The 17,245-nt window shown below is 35.6% G+C and overlaps 1 protein-coding gene across 1 annotated transcript; it reads left to right on the top strand.

The window, feature by feature from the left end:
• The first annotated feature begins 4,366 nt into the window (after positions 1-4,366).
• LOC133516589 (probable phytanoyl-CoA dioxygenase) lies at positions 4,367-16,068 on the top strand. Its single transcript, XM_061849597.1, has 8 exons — positions 4,367-4,673; positions 4,908-5,027; positions 5,743-5,854; positions 6,529-6,684; positions 8,578-8,724; positions 9,031-9,174; positions 12,678-12,803; positions 15,857-16,068. Exons 1-8 carry the CDS (start codon positions 4,621-4,623, stop codon positions 15,905-15,907), a joined length of 909 nt encoding a protein of 302 aa, XP_061705581.1. The 5' UTR covers positions 4,367-4,620; the 3' UTR covers positions 15,908-16,068.
• Positions 16,069-17,245: the final 1,177 nt, after the last annotated feature.

Below are 17,245 nucleotides of genomic sequence, written 5' to 3' on the forward strand. Positions count from 1 at the left end.
CATCCAGCGTCTTCCGGCGACCTTAGTAAGATCATCTATCCACCTTGTGGGTGGTCGTCCTACGCTGCGCTTGCTAGTCCGTGGTCTCCACTCGAGCACTTTTTGACGGTTCACTAATGTTTAACCAAAACAATGTTGGCAAATTTTCATTTTACAAAAAACGTTTCACCAAAGTATTATTTGGCAAATATGTTATTCCGCAAATGTATCATTTTACAAAAAGTCACTTGACAAATAATCATTTAGTAAATAATACATTATTACAATATGTCAAAATACAAAGTATCAATTTTATATTTTTCATGTCACCTAGTAATATGTTTAGCAAATTTATACATTCACCAAACTTTGAGGGAATAATTCTGCATGGTTGCAATTTTCATTTGGGCCAGATTATTTTGAGGTAAGTTACTTAGTTGCAAGACAAGCAAGCAATCGTTGCTTACATTTTTCGCGTTGTTAAAAAAAAAATAACCTCGAAGCCTAAGGCGGGAGCAAAGCTCCCGCCTTAGGCTTCTAACCTAACCTATCCGAGTCGGATTGCCCCGACAGGTCTGGCTCGCTTACAGTTTATTAGTACAGAAACACATGTCAAATAATACATTATAGCAAACATTTTTTGACCAATGATTGATTTATTTGTTAACTTTGTTGTTAAATAATCATTTGTCAAAAAGATCTGTTATGAAATGAAATTTTATTAGTTAATTATTTGGTAATAAGAATAATTTGTCAAAAATATTGTTGTAAAAAAATGATTTGCTAAAATATAATTTTGCCAGTAGTTGGTTGCCAAGTGTCAATTTGCTAAACATCTTTTGGCCAAACGACAGGACACCCTTTTTGACCCCATCGGCCATCTTCTCCAAGACACCTCATCTGCTAATATAGTATTCGAACTGCAGCATAGCAGTATTATTCCAATCGTCATCTTCCTCGCGTTGTCCAGGCATTTTTGCCACGGCCACAAGCATGGGACCCTGGGGACCGCTTGGCAACTAATCCTAAGAATTGGCGTAGACACTAGTTTTTACAACATCGACTGCCATCTGACCTTGCAACCCAGAGGGTTAACTAGGCGTTATTGGGATTAGTCCGGTTTCCTCACGATGTTTTCCTTCACCGAAAAGCGACTGGTACAATTAAATGATATTTTGTACATACCTAAGTACGAAAAAGTCATTGGTATGATCCGGGGTTTGTACCCGCGACCTCTGGATTGCAAGTCGCACACTTTTACCGCTAGGCCACCAGCGCTTTGGCGTTATGATTCTATTGATTTGAAAAAAGATTTAAGAAGAATAATGAGCACAGTTTTACATGCACTGTGTCATTTTACCATTAGGAGGGCAGTACGCTCGTTTACTGCAAAAACGACAATACACACGATTTTTAGAATTCTCCAAATTTTAATCCATTTAATTAACCACTTCAGCATGTTTCAAATATCATGGACATTGCCGATGGTGGTCGGATCCTTTCGCAATTATGCTGCGATTCCTCGAAATTAATATAACGGACAGTTATACCGTGTTATTAGGGTCGTAAAAGTTATCATTACTATCAATCTACCGCCGGGAACGCGTATAAAAACATAAGTCAAACCGGTCGAATGATTATTTTTACGAACGTTGTTTGTGGTAGACTAGACAAGTTGACACAAAGAACATGATCTTGTTTCCTATTTTTTTACAGAATGGTTTGTGCAAATCACTGGGCAATTTTTTATTAAATGTGACGTTGACTATTTAATCAATGATTGCTTAAAGCCATGAGTCTAAGACATACCTACAAACTACAAAACAGGATTCACTTAGATAGATAGATAGATATAGATAGATAGAATACTCTTTATTGGCACACCTCAGTAAAAATATACAAGAAAAATAAACACTTGATTAAATTTAGAGGCAGACAACAGGCGGTCTTATCGCTAAAAAGCGATCTCTTCCAGACAACCTTTGGGTAGCGGAATTAGAGAAGTTAATCGAAAAAGTAGGTGTTGCTAAACCGTTATGAAGCCTACATTCACACACACAATTAAAGTGAATAAACATACACATATAAGGAATACAAATAGACATACATAAACATACATATAAATATATATAAAATTAACCGAAACATAGCTAAATATGACAGCAGCATGTCAGCCACAGAGTAAAAATAACCATGTACATATATAAACACTAAGGGAGAGATAAATAATGTTCTTTGAGTGATTTTTTAAATACAGCAAGAGATTGAGCGCATCTAATGCGAACTGGTAAGGAGTTCCAGAGTCGGACAGCTTGAAAAGTAAATGAAATGTTGTAAAATTTTGTAGAAGAAGATGGGACGGAGAGAAGCAGGCTGCGCGACAGCCTCACAGAATTTAGATAAGTAGGTAGTTAAATTAAAACGCTCCTTGAGATAGCAGGGAGTTGAGTAGATATGTAGTGATGGCTGTGTTTTTACTAGAGGAGAATAGATTATCTTTCTGTCACCCTAAGAACTCCTTAATTGGAGTAAAATAGAAAGATGCCCGCAATTTACGAACTTCGGTGTTGGCAGTAGGCCCTCAGAGCTGCTCTGAGCAAGGATAGGTAAATGAGTGATATTTGTACTTGCTTAGAATATATTTGTTAATGAAGTTTAGGTTAAATTACTAAAGGTCAAACATATACGCTTATCATTTTTAGGGTTCCGTAGCCAAATGGCAAAAAACGGAACCCTTATGGATTCGTCATGTCTGTCTGTCTGTCCGTCTATGTCACAGCCACTTTTTCCGAAACTATAAGAACTATACTGTTGAAACTTGGTAAGTAGATGTATTCTGTGAACCGCATTAAGATTTTCACACAAAAATATCCCCCCTTCCCTGTAACTTCTAAAATAACAGAATGGTAAAACAAAAAAAAAATATGATGTACATTACCATGCAAACTTCCACCGAAAATTGGTTTGAACGAGATCTAGTAAGTAGTTTTTTTTTTTTTATACGTCATAAATGGTACGGAACCCTTCATGAGCGAGTCCGACTCGCACTTGGCCGCTTTTTAATTAAGAAAAAACTTTTGTGGTTATTTTTCCATACAAACTTTCTTAGCATTTCCTCTCTGGATGTTGGCCCAAGATTAATATATTTTTTTTATGTTTAGCACAATATCACCAGTACCTGTGACTGTAAACGTTTTGTTTTTTTTTTAATATTCTTGTTTTTATAAGAACTAGTTTACTTTAAAAAACGCTAAAAACGGCTATAATTATAAATACTCGTAAATGCGCCGTAAACAGACGCCTACAAAAACGGGAACAATAAACGCCAAAATCAAAACGATCAGACACATTTGATATCTTTCTCATTCCGTTCCCGTTGTTTCGTTACGATTACTTTTGGAGGAAGAAAATGTCGAGAACGAAACCTTGATGAGATTTTTACGCAGATTTTTTGCCTAAACTTCAGTTTGTCCTTATCGCACTAATTTTAGGAGCCGCCTCCGTCAGTGCGACGGAGATATTAACCTAAAATTCTCAATTCCGAGAAGGGGCTCAGTTGGTATTTCCTCTTAACGAAAGTTATTTATAAATCCTAGTTAGACCAGTTTTGTACAAAAGTACAACACCGTCAAGGTCAAGAAAATAAACAACTAGTAATGTAACTTTACTACTGCCGTGATGTTAATAACGATAGCAAGTGGATAGCAATACGTTTCACATTTTAGAGTTTTATCCCATGGAGATCCTAATACAAATCTGAATCGTAGCGCTTTCTTGGTTGGCTAAGGGCAGCAGAGAGTGCGTGTTCCTTCATCTCAGAAGAACTACTGGTAAATCTCAAATTATTTTACATGGGTATAGGTACCACCTATAAAAATATTAAACATAGTCTGTCAAGCCGAGAGACGGGACAATCCTATCTTATTTTTCTGGCTGAGAAAACACACGCAGTCGAGTTTTATCACCCGGAAAATATTATTATAGGATTATTTTTGTTCATTCATTTTAATTTGAAATTTATTCATATTCATCATTGTTTACTTACCAGTTTTCTACATGTGTAACTACTAACAAAAATATGGATGGAAAGTCTGAAATAAAAATAAAAATAAACATTTTATGTTCTGCAGTAGAAAAAAGCGCCAAATTTAAAAAAAATAGACCTCAAGGATTAGCCTTCCATAGAAAATTTGAAATTCGCGCCAACTTGTTTGACCGAATATATATTTATATACGACATGACAGTCACAAAAGAAATAAATAAGTATGAAAGTGTATCGTACAAAATGTACTATTTCCGAACGTAACCGCGCAAGCGCAGCCAAACGTCAAGTCAACGTCATGTCTGTCAAAGTCAAATTGTAAACGTCAGGTTTGTTTTGCAAGGTTTTTGCTTGCAAATCTACTATCTACTTGACACTGGTTCCTGTTCAATACATGTCTATTGTATTCAACGTTCAATAGATAAATTAATTGTTTTGATAACAGTGTATTAATAAGTACACAAACAACTGATTAGTGAAGGAACCCTTTACAAACGCATCGATCAAAGAGGCGGAATTTGCTTGAGAAAGTGCAAAAAGTTTTGAACTTTTGGAGAATATTTAAAAACCATTATTTAAGCGTAAGCTTGCTTATAATATGGAGTATATAAGAGCTCATTCAAAAGTTATACCTGTGGTTATACCAAAGAAGTAAGTAGCAAATTCTTCGTTACCTTTCTTAGTGTTTTATTTACACAATATTTACATTTTTCTGATTCTCAGGGCTGACTCGTAAGTTGTTTTCCATAGGTTTAATATTTCAAATTAATTTATTTAGAAAAAAGTAGTAAACGCTAATTTACTGTAAAAAATTCTAACTAAGAAATTATTTGAAACTAAGAAATTATCACAGACCTATTTCTAACTATTTGCATATTTTTACAGTGTACTTGCGGAACTTCCAGAAACCTACACATTGTCAGAGGAAGAAATAAGCTATTTAGCTAAACATGGCTTCCTTGTGATAAAAGGACTCATTGATTTCACTACATTGTACAGCTGCAAGTAAGTATACAAATGAAACAGATGTGTATTAATAAACTTATATCAACCGGGATATTTGACTATGATTATCTTTGACTTATGTGTATTTCACACAACTTATAATACATATTTTGTTTTTGTCTATCAATATAAATTATTCAAACTTAACTTTCTAAAGTTTTTTGTTATTTATGTGATAATTTGCTGTAATGTGTGATTAGAAAAAAGTAGTTTAATGTTTTTTATTTATATTTTAAGCATAAATTGACATACTAAGTGTTGGAATTATTACTTGTTCATTGAGCCATTTGCAAATGAAATACATGCTAAGAAATATATTCAAATATTATAGTTGTACAATATTTACAATGATTTTAACAATTTTAAATCATTGTGTTGTTACAAGTCTACCTGTATCAAAGAATGTTTAGACAAACTTCTAAAATGTACTTGTTTAAATAATAGTTGTAGAATTAATTATTGCAAGAATCGTTCATATATTTAACCGGAGAATATACCTTATTACTTGGACTAGAGGGGTTATTTTTCAATTTCAACACTCTTTGGGAGCATTCCACCACAATTTATGTGTGTTGTGTTGCTTCTGAACACAACTCTTTTAACAGTGGCAATGAAGTAAATGTTTGGTCTAGTGATATTCGATGACTTTGGTTAAACAATTACAATGGCATTAAATATAATGGGATAACAAAAGTTTAACTTGTATGGACCACAGACAGCAGTTTTCGAAGATCTGCAAAGGATTGCAGGATCCTGGTAACATCCTGGTTGTGAAGGAACCCTCGCTGATCAACACCGGAGCCAAGGGAGAAGACCTCATCAACAAGGTATGTAGGTTGCGGCTACAATCAGTTGTTAGGGCCCTATTTCATAAAGCTACATGTGAGAATTCTAACTTTGAGGGATTTATTAACACCCTTTATTTAATAAAATGTTTGCTTGTATTTCAAGTTATACTAACTTCCTGAAATGAGCTTTGTTTGACATTTTAATACTTGTATGACTACAATAGGTAATGACATAGTTTTAAGACAATTCACACTTGTCCATTGTTTATGCTGATGTGCAAAAAAGGAGGAGAATATTCTATTTGTACATATTTATATGTCATATTTTTTGTTATATTACTGAACATACACATATAATTTATACACTTCCTTTTAGACTGATAATGCTCAGTCTTTGTACTGAACATTGATTTAGTCTAACAATGATAACTGTTTAAATTAGTTTCTCAAATCAATTATATCTGTTACGCAAAAAAAAAATCTAAACAGATTTCGATGAAATAGTAGTACACAGATAGTTTTTGTTTTTAATTTGAAATGAAACATGGAGATCTCCTATTCCCAGAATTGTTCTCCAGAGAGGGATAATGGGGATTGTAAGTGAGTGCGGGAGTATGTACCAAGAGGAAGAGACAGAGGGAAATTTATGAACTAATGACACTAATGTGTATTAGATCTAAAAATTTATTATACAATTGTGTGTCTCCCTACAGCTACAAGAAATACACCATGACGAAGTCTTCATCAACTACACGGAGCACCCACGTCTCCTCCACGTCCTCTCTCAGCTAATCAGAGCTGACATGTCTGTGATGCACAGCATGCTCATCAACAAACCGCCGGGCACGTCACGCCACCCGCCCCACCAGGTATCAGACTTGATTTCAAACCCAAACCCAATTTTTTGTACTAATTGTTTCCCTAAACATATTACTTTTTACGGGAACCAACATTTAATCCTTTATCAAGCATTGAACCCTATCACTTTAAAATAAAGTTCAAAATAAGATGAAAAGATATTCTCTCTGCCTTATAAAGGCAACCGATTATCTTGGACAATTACAATGACGATGCTAAATGCATGGTGGTTAGAGCTAGTCAAGTAATAATTCTGCAAGTCATATTTATACCTAGTTCAGTGAGAAAAAGCAATGTCATTAATTGTCATACATTGTTCTTAAATGATCACATGACCAATTGAAAGACTTGAAGGCGATCGTATTCAATTGATTACCTACACAGTTAATTAAAAGATTATTAGAGCCCATGGTTGCTAAATTTGACATTCAAGGGGTGAAGGTATCAAAATTCAAAAATTTATTCTGCAAGGAGACCTCAAGGGCTCTTTTACAAGTCACTACAACATTTATAGTAACAGCATATAGTGACATGAAAAATACATAACAACATTTGTAAATACAACAGCCAATACCTGGGTAAACATATATAATATATTATAATACTTGACACATATATAATATATTATAAACACATATAATACATTATAATAATCTTAAAATAAATAATTACTACAATACAAAAGAGATGTATAGTCTCTATGGTTAAAAATACTTTAAATCTGGAGATGTAAAAGGTCCCCAATGTCAGAGTTCTAATACTTATAAGATTTGGAGGTGTAAAGTCTCTCCAAGTGTCAAAATAAAATGTATAAGTACTAAATAAATAAATCGTGTCTGGACTGTTAAGCTAACAGTCTCATAAACTAATGCTACAGAATACATAACTAGTATGTACCAAGTCAAGTATATTATACAATATTAAGTTTGGAGATGTAAAAGGTCCCCACGGTCTGAGAAAGATAATAATACACAATAAAAATTACATTAATAAGATTTGGAGGTGTAAAGGTTCTCCAAGTGTCAAAGAATAAAAAATAAAAAAGTGTATGAAATACATATTTCACGTCAAGAGACTGTTAAGCTAACAATCTTAAAACTTGTTCTACAGAATACATAACTACTACTTATGTATGTAATTAGTCAATGTCATCATCAAAATAAGTAAAACTAAAATAACTATCCTATGGTGGTCGGCGCTAACGTTGCCTAGCACCACATAGTATTGGAACGTCGTTAATAATAGCGTAGGCGCCAACCGCCATAAGGTACCTTTATCCGTGGAACGCCACAAATAATCAATGATATCTTTGATATCTGTAACATAAACTTTGCACTTATGATAGACAAGAAACCAATATAACCATGATATGACGGCACATCTACGAGTATCTATCATTGTAACATGTGGGATATATATTATATAGAAGCTGTTTAAGTGGTATATCTTATCCCCATCCTCAGAGGGCCTCGAAGGACAGACAGTAACAGTATACATGATTATCCATAATACGTAGATAGCAACAGGCGGGTATGTACGAAAATATAACTGGAAAGTGTATCTGCTGTAGATAGTTATCTTCTTCTCACTGTACTAATTTTAGTAGATAGTCGGTACTAAACACACTCCAATACACAGGATGGCTCAAAAATACGTGGTCAATTTTTTTTTTCTTACAAGATTTTGGCAAGATTTCATTAAAAACTAAAATAATTTAAGAACACAAATCGTATTAACTTGAAAGTATTCTTCAGCTTTGAAACATCTACACCAAAGTTTATAAAAATTATCAACAATATGACGTAGTTACCACCAGTGGACTAGCCTGTATTTGGGCACATATTGGCCGTCCCTATGTATTTGGTGCTGGCTGTACAGTAACCAACTGTTCATTTGTTTTCAAGGACCTGTTTTACTTCCCATTCCGGCCTGCAGAATGGATCATGGCAGCCTGGACGGCTATAGACGACGTCACCGTCGAGAACGGTTGTCTGTACGTAGTGCCTGGCTCACACTTAGAGAACAAGTTGCACGATCATGGAACAGTGCCGGTATGTAACCATAGACAAATTAATAGAAAACATGATATACTTGGTAGCTCTATTTGCCTATGGATACATAAGCATTAGTGTGGCAACTAAGTCTTCATGAAAAAGCCCCCCCGATTTTCAAAAGTTATTTTAAATTAATTTTCTTAAGTTTGATTGCATTTCATAAAGATATGATCAGCGTTAAATGTCGTTTTAGTATTTTTTTTACTGCGTCGGTGGCAAACAAGCATACAGCCTATGTACGCCTGCAACTCCGGAGGAATTACATGCGTGTACATCTTAATTTAGCTAAATTAATCGTTTCAGAACTCCAACCGTCTTTACCACGGTATCTTGGACGAGGCGGGCACGGCTCCCGAACAGAAGAGGGTCTATTTGGAAATGAGTCCCGGCGACACGGTGTTCTTCCATCCTCTGCTAGTTCATGGCTCCGGGCCTAATGTATCCAAGGTAATTTTCCATTTCCGAGAAAATACAAAAACACTAAAAAAAAAAAAAAAAAACGACTAAAAGACTAGTACAAATTCTATAATATTAATTATGCAACGATTTCTTGAACTATAATAATCGTCATATAATGCGATTACTTAGTCCAGTTATAGAACAAACGACATCAACGCGCCTCAACAAATGTGGCTGCACTTCATTATACCTACTATAGATTTTCAATAGATACGAGGGGTATAGAATCAAAGTCAGCTAAATCCATACCAAATCAAACTATAAGTTATGAATGCCATTGTAATCATCGATCAAATTCGAAGTACAATTCCAAAGTTATTCAGTATCAAGCTCAACGAATTACTAAAAAATCTACTTTAAAATATTGTATTAGTATCAAAGACAGCTATATCCCGTATGGTTGGAAACGAAAACAGCTAAAATCGTGATCAACCAATCACAGCGTCCTTTTTCTTAAAAATGGCGGTAACTTCAAAATGGCGACTTCTATAGTAAATAGCGTTTGCGTGTATGCGGTTTTCGTTAAACTTTTATGGTAATTAAGCTGATTTGAAGTTAAAAAATCGTGATAAGTTAAAGTAAAAAATACAATGGAAGTGCCTGTGATGGAATCTTCGCATGGGAAAGGAAGGAAACGCAAGAAAAACCCAGAAAATTGGAAGGCAAACAAAGCCAAAATTGATAGGTAAGTTTCAGACTAGTGATGTACTTACTATGAAATGATGGCTCATAATTTCGTTAATAGTATGACGCGAAACGCTGCTTTCCGTTATAAATAAGAAGTCTGTGATAAAACTACTAATTAGTAAATATAAAAGTTTTAGTCTTTTTTTTTCTTTTTACAGATACTCAGCAAAGTCGTTGCCTGAACCAATTACATGTAATCATGATAGTAAAACATACGAAAATAATAATTGTGATTTGACTTGTGAAATTGGTGCAGATGATAATAATTTAAGAATATAATTTCCTATTAGTTTAATTAAAATAACTTGATTGTTTTATTGAGCGGGTTTTTGTTACTTCCCTGACATTCTTCTTCACGCACATCACTAGTCATAGTATGTCATCACTTTATTATTGGGATCAAATACAGCTATATCCATTCGTCTTAGAAACAAAGTCAGCTAAATCCAAAAGTTGGTATCAAAAGCAGTTAAATGAAATAAATTAAATTCAATTAAAAATTAATCGTAACTTTGATCAGTTAGTGTGTAGTTCCTGGAGATATCATTCTTAGCAAGGTTTTTGGAGTTTTCTTCATACAGTGATCCAAAAATAAATAATAAAAATAAAAGTTTTATTCCTTTCATGAAAAATTTACCAAAATGGATTTAGCTGACTTTAATTCTATACCCCTCATACTCAAGTTTGCTTTTTCGGACAACCTGTAGTAAAAGTATTAACTTGTAGTTTGGCCTGGCCAGCCAAATAAGAGCTCATAAGAGGAAAAACCCTTGATTGCTGAGGTCGCCGTCATCGAAATCGATGTAGAGGACTATATATAGTAAAAGTATTGTATACAGTATGTATTTTTGATATAAGTACTTTTACAAAATTGACGTAATCAACTCTTAAATCTCCTACTTAATTAGGCCACGCAAATTTTGGGGCCTAAACGCGGTACGTAACGTATACTCGACTTGAAATACTGATTTCAAAGAGATGCCCCGAATAGTGGTTTCGGCCGAATACCGAATATTCGGTCTCTCTCTCTCGGCTGAAGCGCCAAATATTTGGCATGATATGCGAACATTTTGAGTCACAATTATGATGAAAACTGTTCGCCAACAAAGCACAACGTTTGATAAGATATATTTTTTGTTTAACAGAACTAATGAATGTTGTTGGAGTCAATCAAATCAGACACATCATAATTTTTTTTTATTTTTTTTTTATTAAAAACTGATCGGCGATTGGCTCTAGTCACACCTGATGGAAAGTGAAGACAGGGCCTAAGATGGAGCTCACCGGTTCAGTAGTAGCCTATTCACTCTTGCTTTAAAGAGACCGAGGTCATATTTATCAGGGAATACAGAGGACGGGAGCGCATTCCATTATTATTTTGTAATCAACAAATGCTCAAAAAAGGGTCTTCTTTCCAAGAATACATTTTAAATACTTATACCTAGTTTTTGGTTATTTTCATGCCGTTGACAGAAAAATGACGTCACGCTACATAAAGTATGATTCCAATTAATATTTTCGTAATAATTAATCATTTATCAACCTCTTGAGGTAAGTTATACATATACTTGACAATCAGTACCGAAACGTCTGACTTTCATCTTATTGTCACTCAAATAAATAATAGATTATTAATTTATTAAATAATACATATTTTTGATTTTTAACAGCGTAACAAGCTTTTATTCTCGTAACAAGTATTTATTTTGATACCCGTCAATAAGTAAGTTATCTAAATTTGTAGTATTGTAAAACAACTCCCTGTATGTTAAATTACGTCATTTTTGCGTCAACGGCATGAAAAGTACGGGCCCTGGTTATTTTTATTGTGTAATTTTTCTTTTTACGTAGGTGCAACAGATTGTCGGTTTACGGCCGAATAGTAGGCAATATTCAGCCGAATACCGAATATTCGGCAAAGTGGCCGAATACCGAATATTCGGAAAAGTGGCCGAATACCGAATAGTTGCCGAATATTTGGGATATCTCTAATGTTTATTTATACTCAAAAAGCTAGGACGGGTGCCACCGTGACGTTAGTCGCGAAAGCTGAAGACACCGGTTTTATTCTGGTCTCGGAAACTGAAAGGCTTTCCCACTTTTTAGGGTTCCGTAGTCAACTAGGAACCCTTATAGTTTCACCATGTCCGTCTGCCTGTCTGTCCGAGGCTTTGCTCCGTGGTCGTTAGTGCTAGAAAGCTGAAATTTGGCATGGATATATAAATCAATAGAGCCGACAAAGTCGTACAATAAAATTTAAAAATTAATTTTTTTTTAGGGTACCTCCCCTACACGTAAAGTGGGGGTGAACAATTTTTTCCGCTTCAACCCTACAGTGTGGGATATCGTTGGAAAGGTCTTTCAAAACTAATAGGGGTCTTCAACAAACATTTCTTGATAAAGTGAATATATTCGGAGATAATTGTCCCAAAAGAAAAAAAAAAATGTGTCCCCCCCCCCCCCTCTAACTTTTGAACCATAGGTCCAAAAAATATGAAAAAATCTTGGAAGTAGAGCTTAAGAAAGACATTAAATGAAAACTATAGCGGATATGATCAGTTTAGCTGTTTTTGAGTTATCGTAAAAAGTTTCCCCTTCATAGTAAAAAGACGTACACCCACAGTTCATCCCTTGGTTAACAATCTACCATACTTTAAGCTCCAGTTTAGCTTATTGTGACGGAAGACTAACTACGGAACCCTACTCTGAGCATGGCCCGACATGCCCTTGGCCGGTTTTATTCTTTAGTATAGGACATCGTTTTCACTTTATGAAATACTAATTCCGTTGTCTAATTCTTCCAGCGCTACCGCAAAGCGATCACAGCGCACTACGCTAACAGCGGCTGTCATTTCCATGATGAAAAGGGGGAACTGGCGAGACAGATTGAAGCAGAGACTAAGAAGAAAGGATACACGATCTCCTACACGGTAACAAAGTTATCATGTTAATCTTCATACCATCACCCCAACCTGTTGTAAATTGACAATTTGTGAAACTTGTTATAAGGCAGGCTTTGCGACCTTGGTCGCCCTAAGCCCTATAGTATAGTAAGTACTGCCAGCCGTCCCTTTCTAAGCAACCATCATTAGACTGCTGCTACTATTATCTGGCCACATTAAAGCCTCAAGAGAGGTATGGGGATCAAGAGAGGTATGGGCATTGTGAATGTCATCTCGCTCTGTGTGGTAGGGCACAGCACAGCGGATGTAATTCCAGATCTAGAGCAGAGCCCAACTGGGGAAGTACCTCCACCTTACAGAAAACCGCAGCCAAATAACACTAGACCCTACTCATAGTGTTGTGTTCCTGCCGGTGAGTAAGGTTGCCAGAACTCAACGAGGGGCGGTAGGGGGTTAGGGTCGGCAACGCGCATGTAACTCCTCTGGAGTTGCAGGCCTACCATAGGCTACGGATACTGCTTACCATCAGGCGGGCCGTATGCTTGTTTGCCACCGACGTAGCCTGGACGTACTGGGCCTTAGAGCAAATCCACCGAGGTCATCCTACTGTCCGTTAATTGTGTTGATATTACGTAGTACAATAGAAGATTTTATTCTTCTTGTTATCGCTTTTCAATCTTTGAGATGTAGACCTCCTTAAATTTTTGCCATTCTGGTCTGTTTTGCGCTCTATGTACCCATTTCGCAATAGGGTGGTCTCCAATTTTTTGAAACGCTTGTATTACATTCTATATTAACTAAAAGTTGCCCTAAAATTCAACTTTTATACTAAAAAGCGGCCAAGTGCGAGTCGGACTCGCGCATGAAGCGTTCCGTACCATTTAAGACGTATTAAAAAAAATCTACTTACTAGATCTCGTTCAACATTTTACCACTTTGGACACACATTTTACCACTTTGGAAGTGTCTCTCGCGCAAACTATTCAGTTTAGAAAGAAAATTATATTAGAAACCTCAATATCATTTTTGAAGACCTATCCGTAGATACCCCACACGTATGGGTTTGATGAAAAAAAAAAAATATTTTTATTTTATGACTTATTAAAAAAACTACTTACTAGATCTCGTTCAAACCAATTTTCGGTGGAAGTTTGCATGCTAATGTATATCATATATTTTTTTTAGATTTTTCACTCTGTTATTTTAGAAGTTACAGGGGGGGAGACACAAAATTTTTCACTTTGGTAGTGTCTCTCGTGCAAACTATTCAGTTTAGAAAAAAATGATATTAGAAACCTAAATATCATTTTTGAAGACCTATCCATAAATACCCCACACGTATGGGTTTGATGAAAAAAAAATTTTTTTTAATTTTATGACGTATTACAAAAAAAACTACTTACTCGATCTCGTTCAAACCAATTTTCGGTGGAAGTTTGCATGGTTGTGTAAAAATCCTAATGCGGTTCATAGAATACATCTACTTACCAAGTTTGAACAGTATAGCCCTTATAGTTTCGGAAAAAAGTGGCGGTGGCATAATCGGACAGACAGACGGACATGACGAATCTATAAGGGTTCCGTTTTTTGCCATTTGGCTACGGAACCCTAAAAACGGCTTTAAATATGTTAAATTAACAAAATATATTTTGACGGATGCTTTCGCGCCCAAAACGCTCTTTGAAAATTGTGTGACGTCACAGTTTACGGTTTGACAGATAACTACATACGCACGTAGAAGATACGAGCTGTCAACGGACATTTGTCACTTGTTGTTTATCGCCTAACTGTCAACACTGTCAATCCGAGAGTTGTGACGTCATCAGAATCTTCAATGACGTTTCGAGTTTGGTCACGTGACGTGTGCCAAAAGATATTTTAAATTCAATATTTACAAAAATATGGTCATTACAGGTCCCCTAAAAGTAGTTTAACATGTTCTTATAATCCAAAATAATTTATTGGGACACAATTCTGCCCTAAGATTTGTAGATGGAAACAACCCTATTAGAAGATTTTATCGATTTTGTCGATCGACATTGATCCTCAACCGCCTAGTGCAAAGACTGATTGTAAGCGCGGGAGGGGTGGGGGGGGGGTCACCTCTCTACACAACATAATTAATACCTACGTCTCACTGTTAAGCACAGGCCTGTTTTAGATCTTTTACCTACTCCTCTACTGTTATCTGTCATTTATGCACTCATTAACACGAATACATAAAAGATTTCAAGAAAAGTCTATATTGTCTATTCCTCATAAAAGCTCTTGTGCTTTTAATCGCTATAACGTTACTGCGATTAATGGCTACCAACCTAACAAAACCAAAACGAATACAGTTTTAAACTAAGTGCATTGCTGCCAACTTACAAAATATTCATTTGGTTGCATAGTAAAAATAATTACTTCTTAAGTCAGAAACACGCATGTGACATCTGTAATATAGCAACACCCATAGACTACGAAAACCGCTTAGCGTTGCTTGTTAGTCTCCGTAGGCTACGGTGGCCAAAATCGAGAAAAAACTGTCCAAAAATGTAATTTAGCAAGTAGCAAGTACCAGGGCCTCATGAGTTACGAGGAGGTGTCGCCGACCGGCCGGCCGCGGCCCGGGGCGGGCCGGGCGCGGAACAAGGTATGCTCGCGCGTCTTGGCTATATACTTTTGCTGTAATTTGTTTACCTAAATTAAGATTTATTTTTGTTGACTCGTAGGAAAAATATTGTATGCAACGTTGTATAAGTAGGTTAAAAAATGCTCGTGGCGTATTCCTTTACAATGTTCGGCTCCGGCTCACATTGTAACTCACGCCACTCGCCTTTTTTGACCCTTCTTATACAACTGTTGCATAAAATACTATAGTATGCCGATTAGGGAAAATCACTCACACATTTCAAGTATCTGTAGGTTTTGTTTTGTCACAATGTTTTCTTTGACCTCCGGTTTGGGAGCCGCACGCCTTAGCATTGTGTTACCAACGGTACCAATACTTTGACTAACAGCCTAATATTTTATAAAACGTATTTATAATAGTTATCCACGTCAAAAAAATATAAACATTCATATTACTTTGTCCGCAGGACGTGTGGAAATTGAAAAGCAAGCAAATAACTATGAAGAGTCGTCTGTAGAAGCTTACAGATAGAATAAGAGGTTTTTTTTACTATGGGACTGGGTACCTGGATACGTATGGTGACTGTTTTTATAAGGCTATATGAAATGTGATATATTAATGAATGACATTATGAATTGTATTATATTGAATATATTGTACTTCTGTTTAATTGTTACACAGTGTCTTTTCATTAGAGAATCTACCTGAATCTAATTTAAGACAGAAATCCCAATTAAATATTACCTTTTCATAATTATAATGTACTAACAGACATTTGAAAAATGATTTTCAGAATATTCTTATTACAAATACTCCCAAGACTATCAACCTCAGTATACGGTTTCGTGCCGGCTATAAACAAAACAACGTAAAAGATTAAACTATTATGCAGCCTTTATACTTGACGACCGGTTTGGCCTAGTGGGTAGTGACCCTGCCTATGAAGCTGATGGTCCCGGGTTCAAATCCTGGTAAGGGCATGTATTCGTGTGATGAGCATGGATATTTGTTCCTGAGTCATGGGTGTTTTCTATGTATTTATAAATATTAATGAGAGAAAAGAGAGTTGAGATTTGTCATTCGAAATGCCAGGGATTTTACTGACTCAAGAACAATAAAACTGCTCTACAATGCCTTAGTGAGGAGTAAGCTTGAGACGGCCTCTGTCGTTTGATGTCCCTACGAGACAACATATGTCTTACAACTGGAAAAAGTACAGAAAGTGTTCTTGCGCTTCCTATACAAAAAAATGTACGGGTATTACCCATTCCTTTGTCCTACCAAGTTTTTGTTGGGAATGATGGGATTTAACTCCCTAGAGGTAAGACGCAGCTCAGCACTTCTCACTACAATCTGTAATATCTTACGCGGTGACTCTGACTGTGTCGAGTTAACAACACAAGTAGTGCGTCTGTTTGTCCCAACACCTTCTAGATTTGAGTTTCGGCCTCGTAATCGCTGTCTTCTATCTGTGCCGGGTTCCCGAACTGTGTTCTAATTAGTATTTTGATGTTTCATGTCAACTCTTTCCAATTATACATGTCTAGATTGTCTAGGTTCAATATGTAATTTCACAGTGCTTTAGTTTTAACTGTTATACTGTGTTAATTAAAATGAATAAATAAAATAAAAATAAATAAATAAATATTTATATATTATATATATCGTTGTCTAAGTACCCTCAACACAAGCCGTATTGAGCTTACTGTGGGACTTAGTCAATTTGTGTAATAATGTCCTATAATATTTATTTATTATACTATTCGGCAGCTGGTACAGAGCGAATTAATAAAATCCACTAATTGTGTATGCCTAATTAGGAAACAAATAAAACATATTCTTTATTGACATCGGA

Source organism: Cydia pomonella, chromosome 3 (genome assembly GCF_033807575.1).
Source record: "Cydia pomonella isolate Wapato2018A chromosome 3, ilCydPomo1, whole genome shotgun sequence".
Lineage (NCBI taxonomy): Eukaryota > Metazoa > Arthropoda > Insecta > Lepidoptera > Tortricidae > Cydia > Cydia pomonella.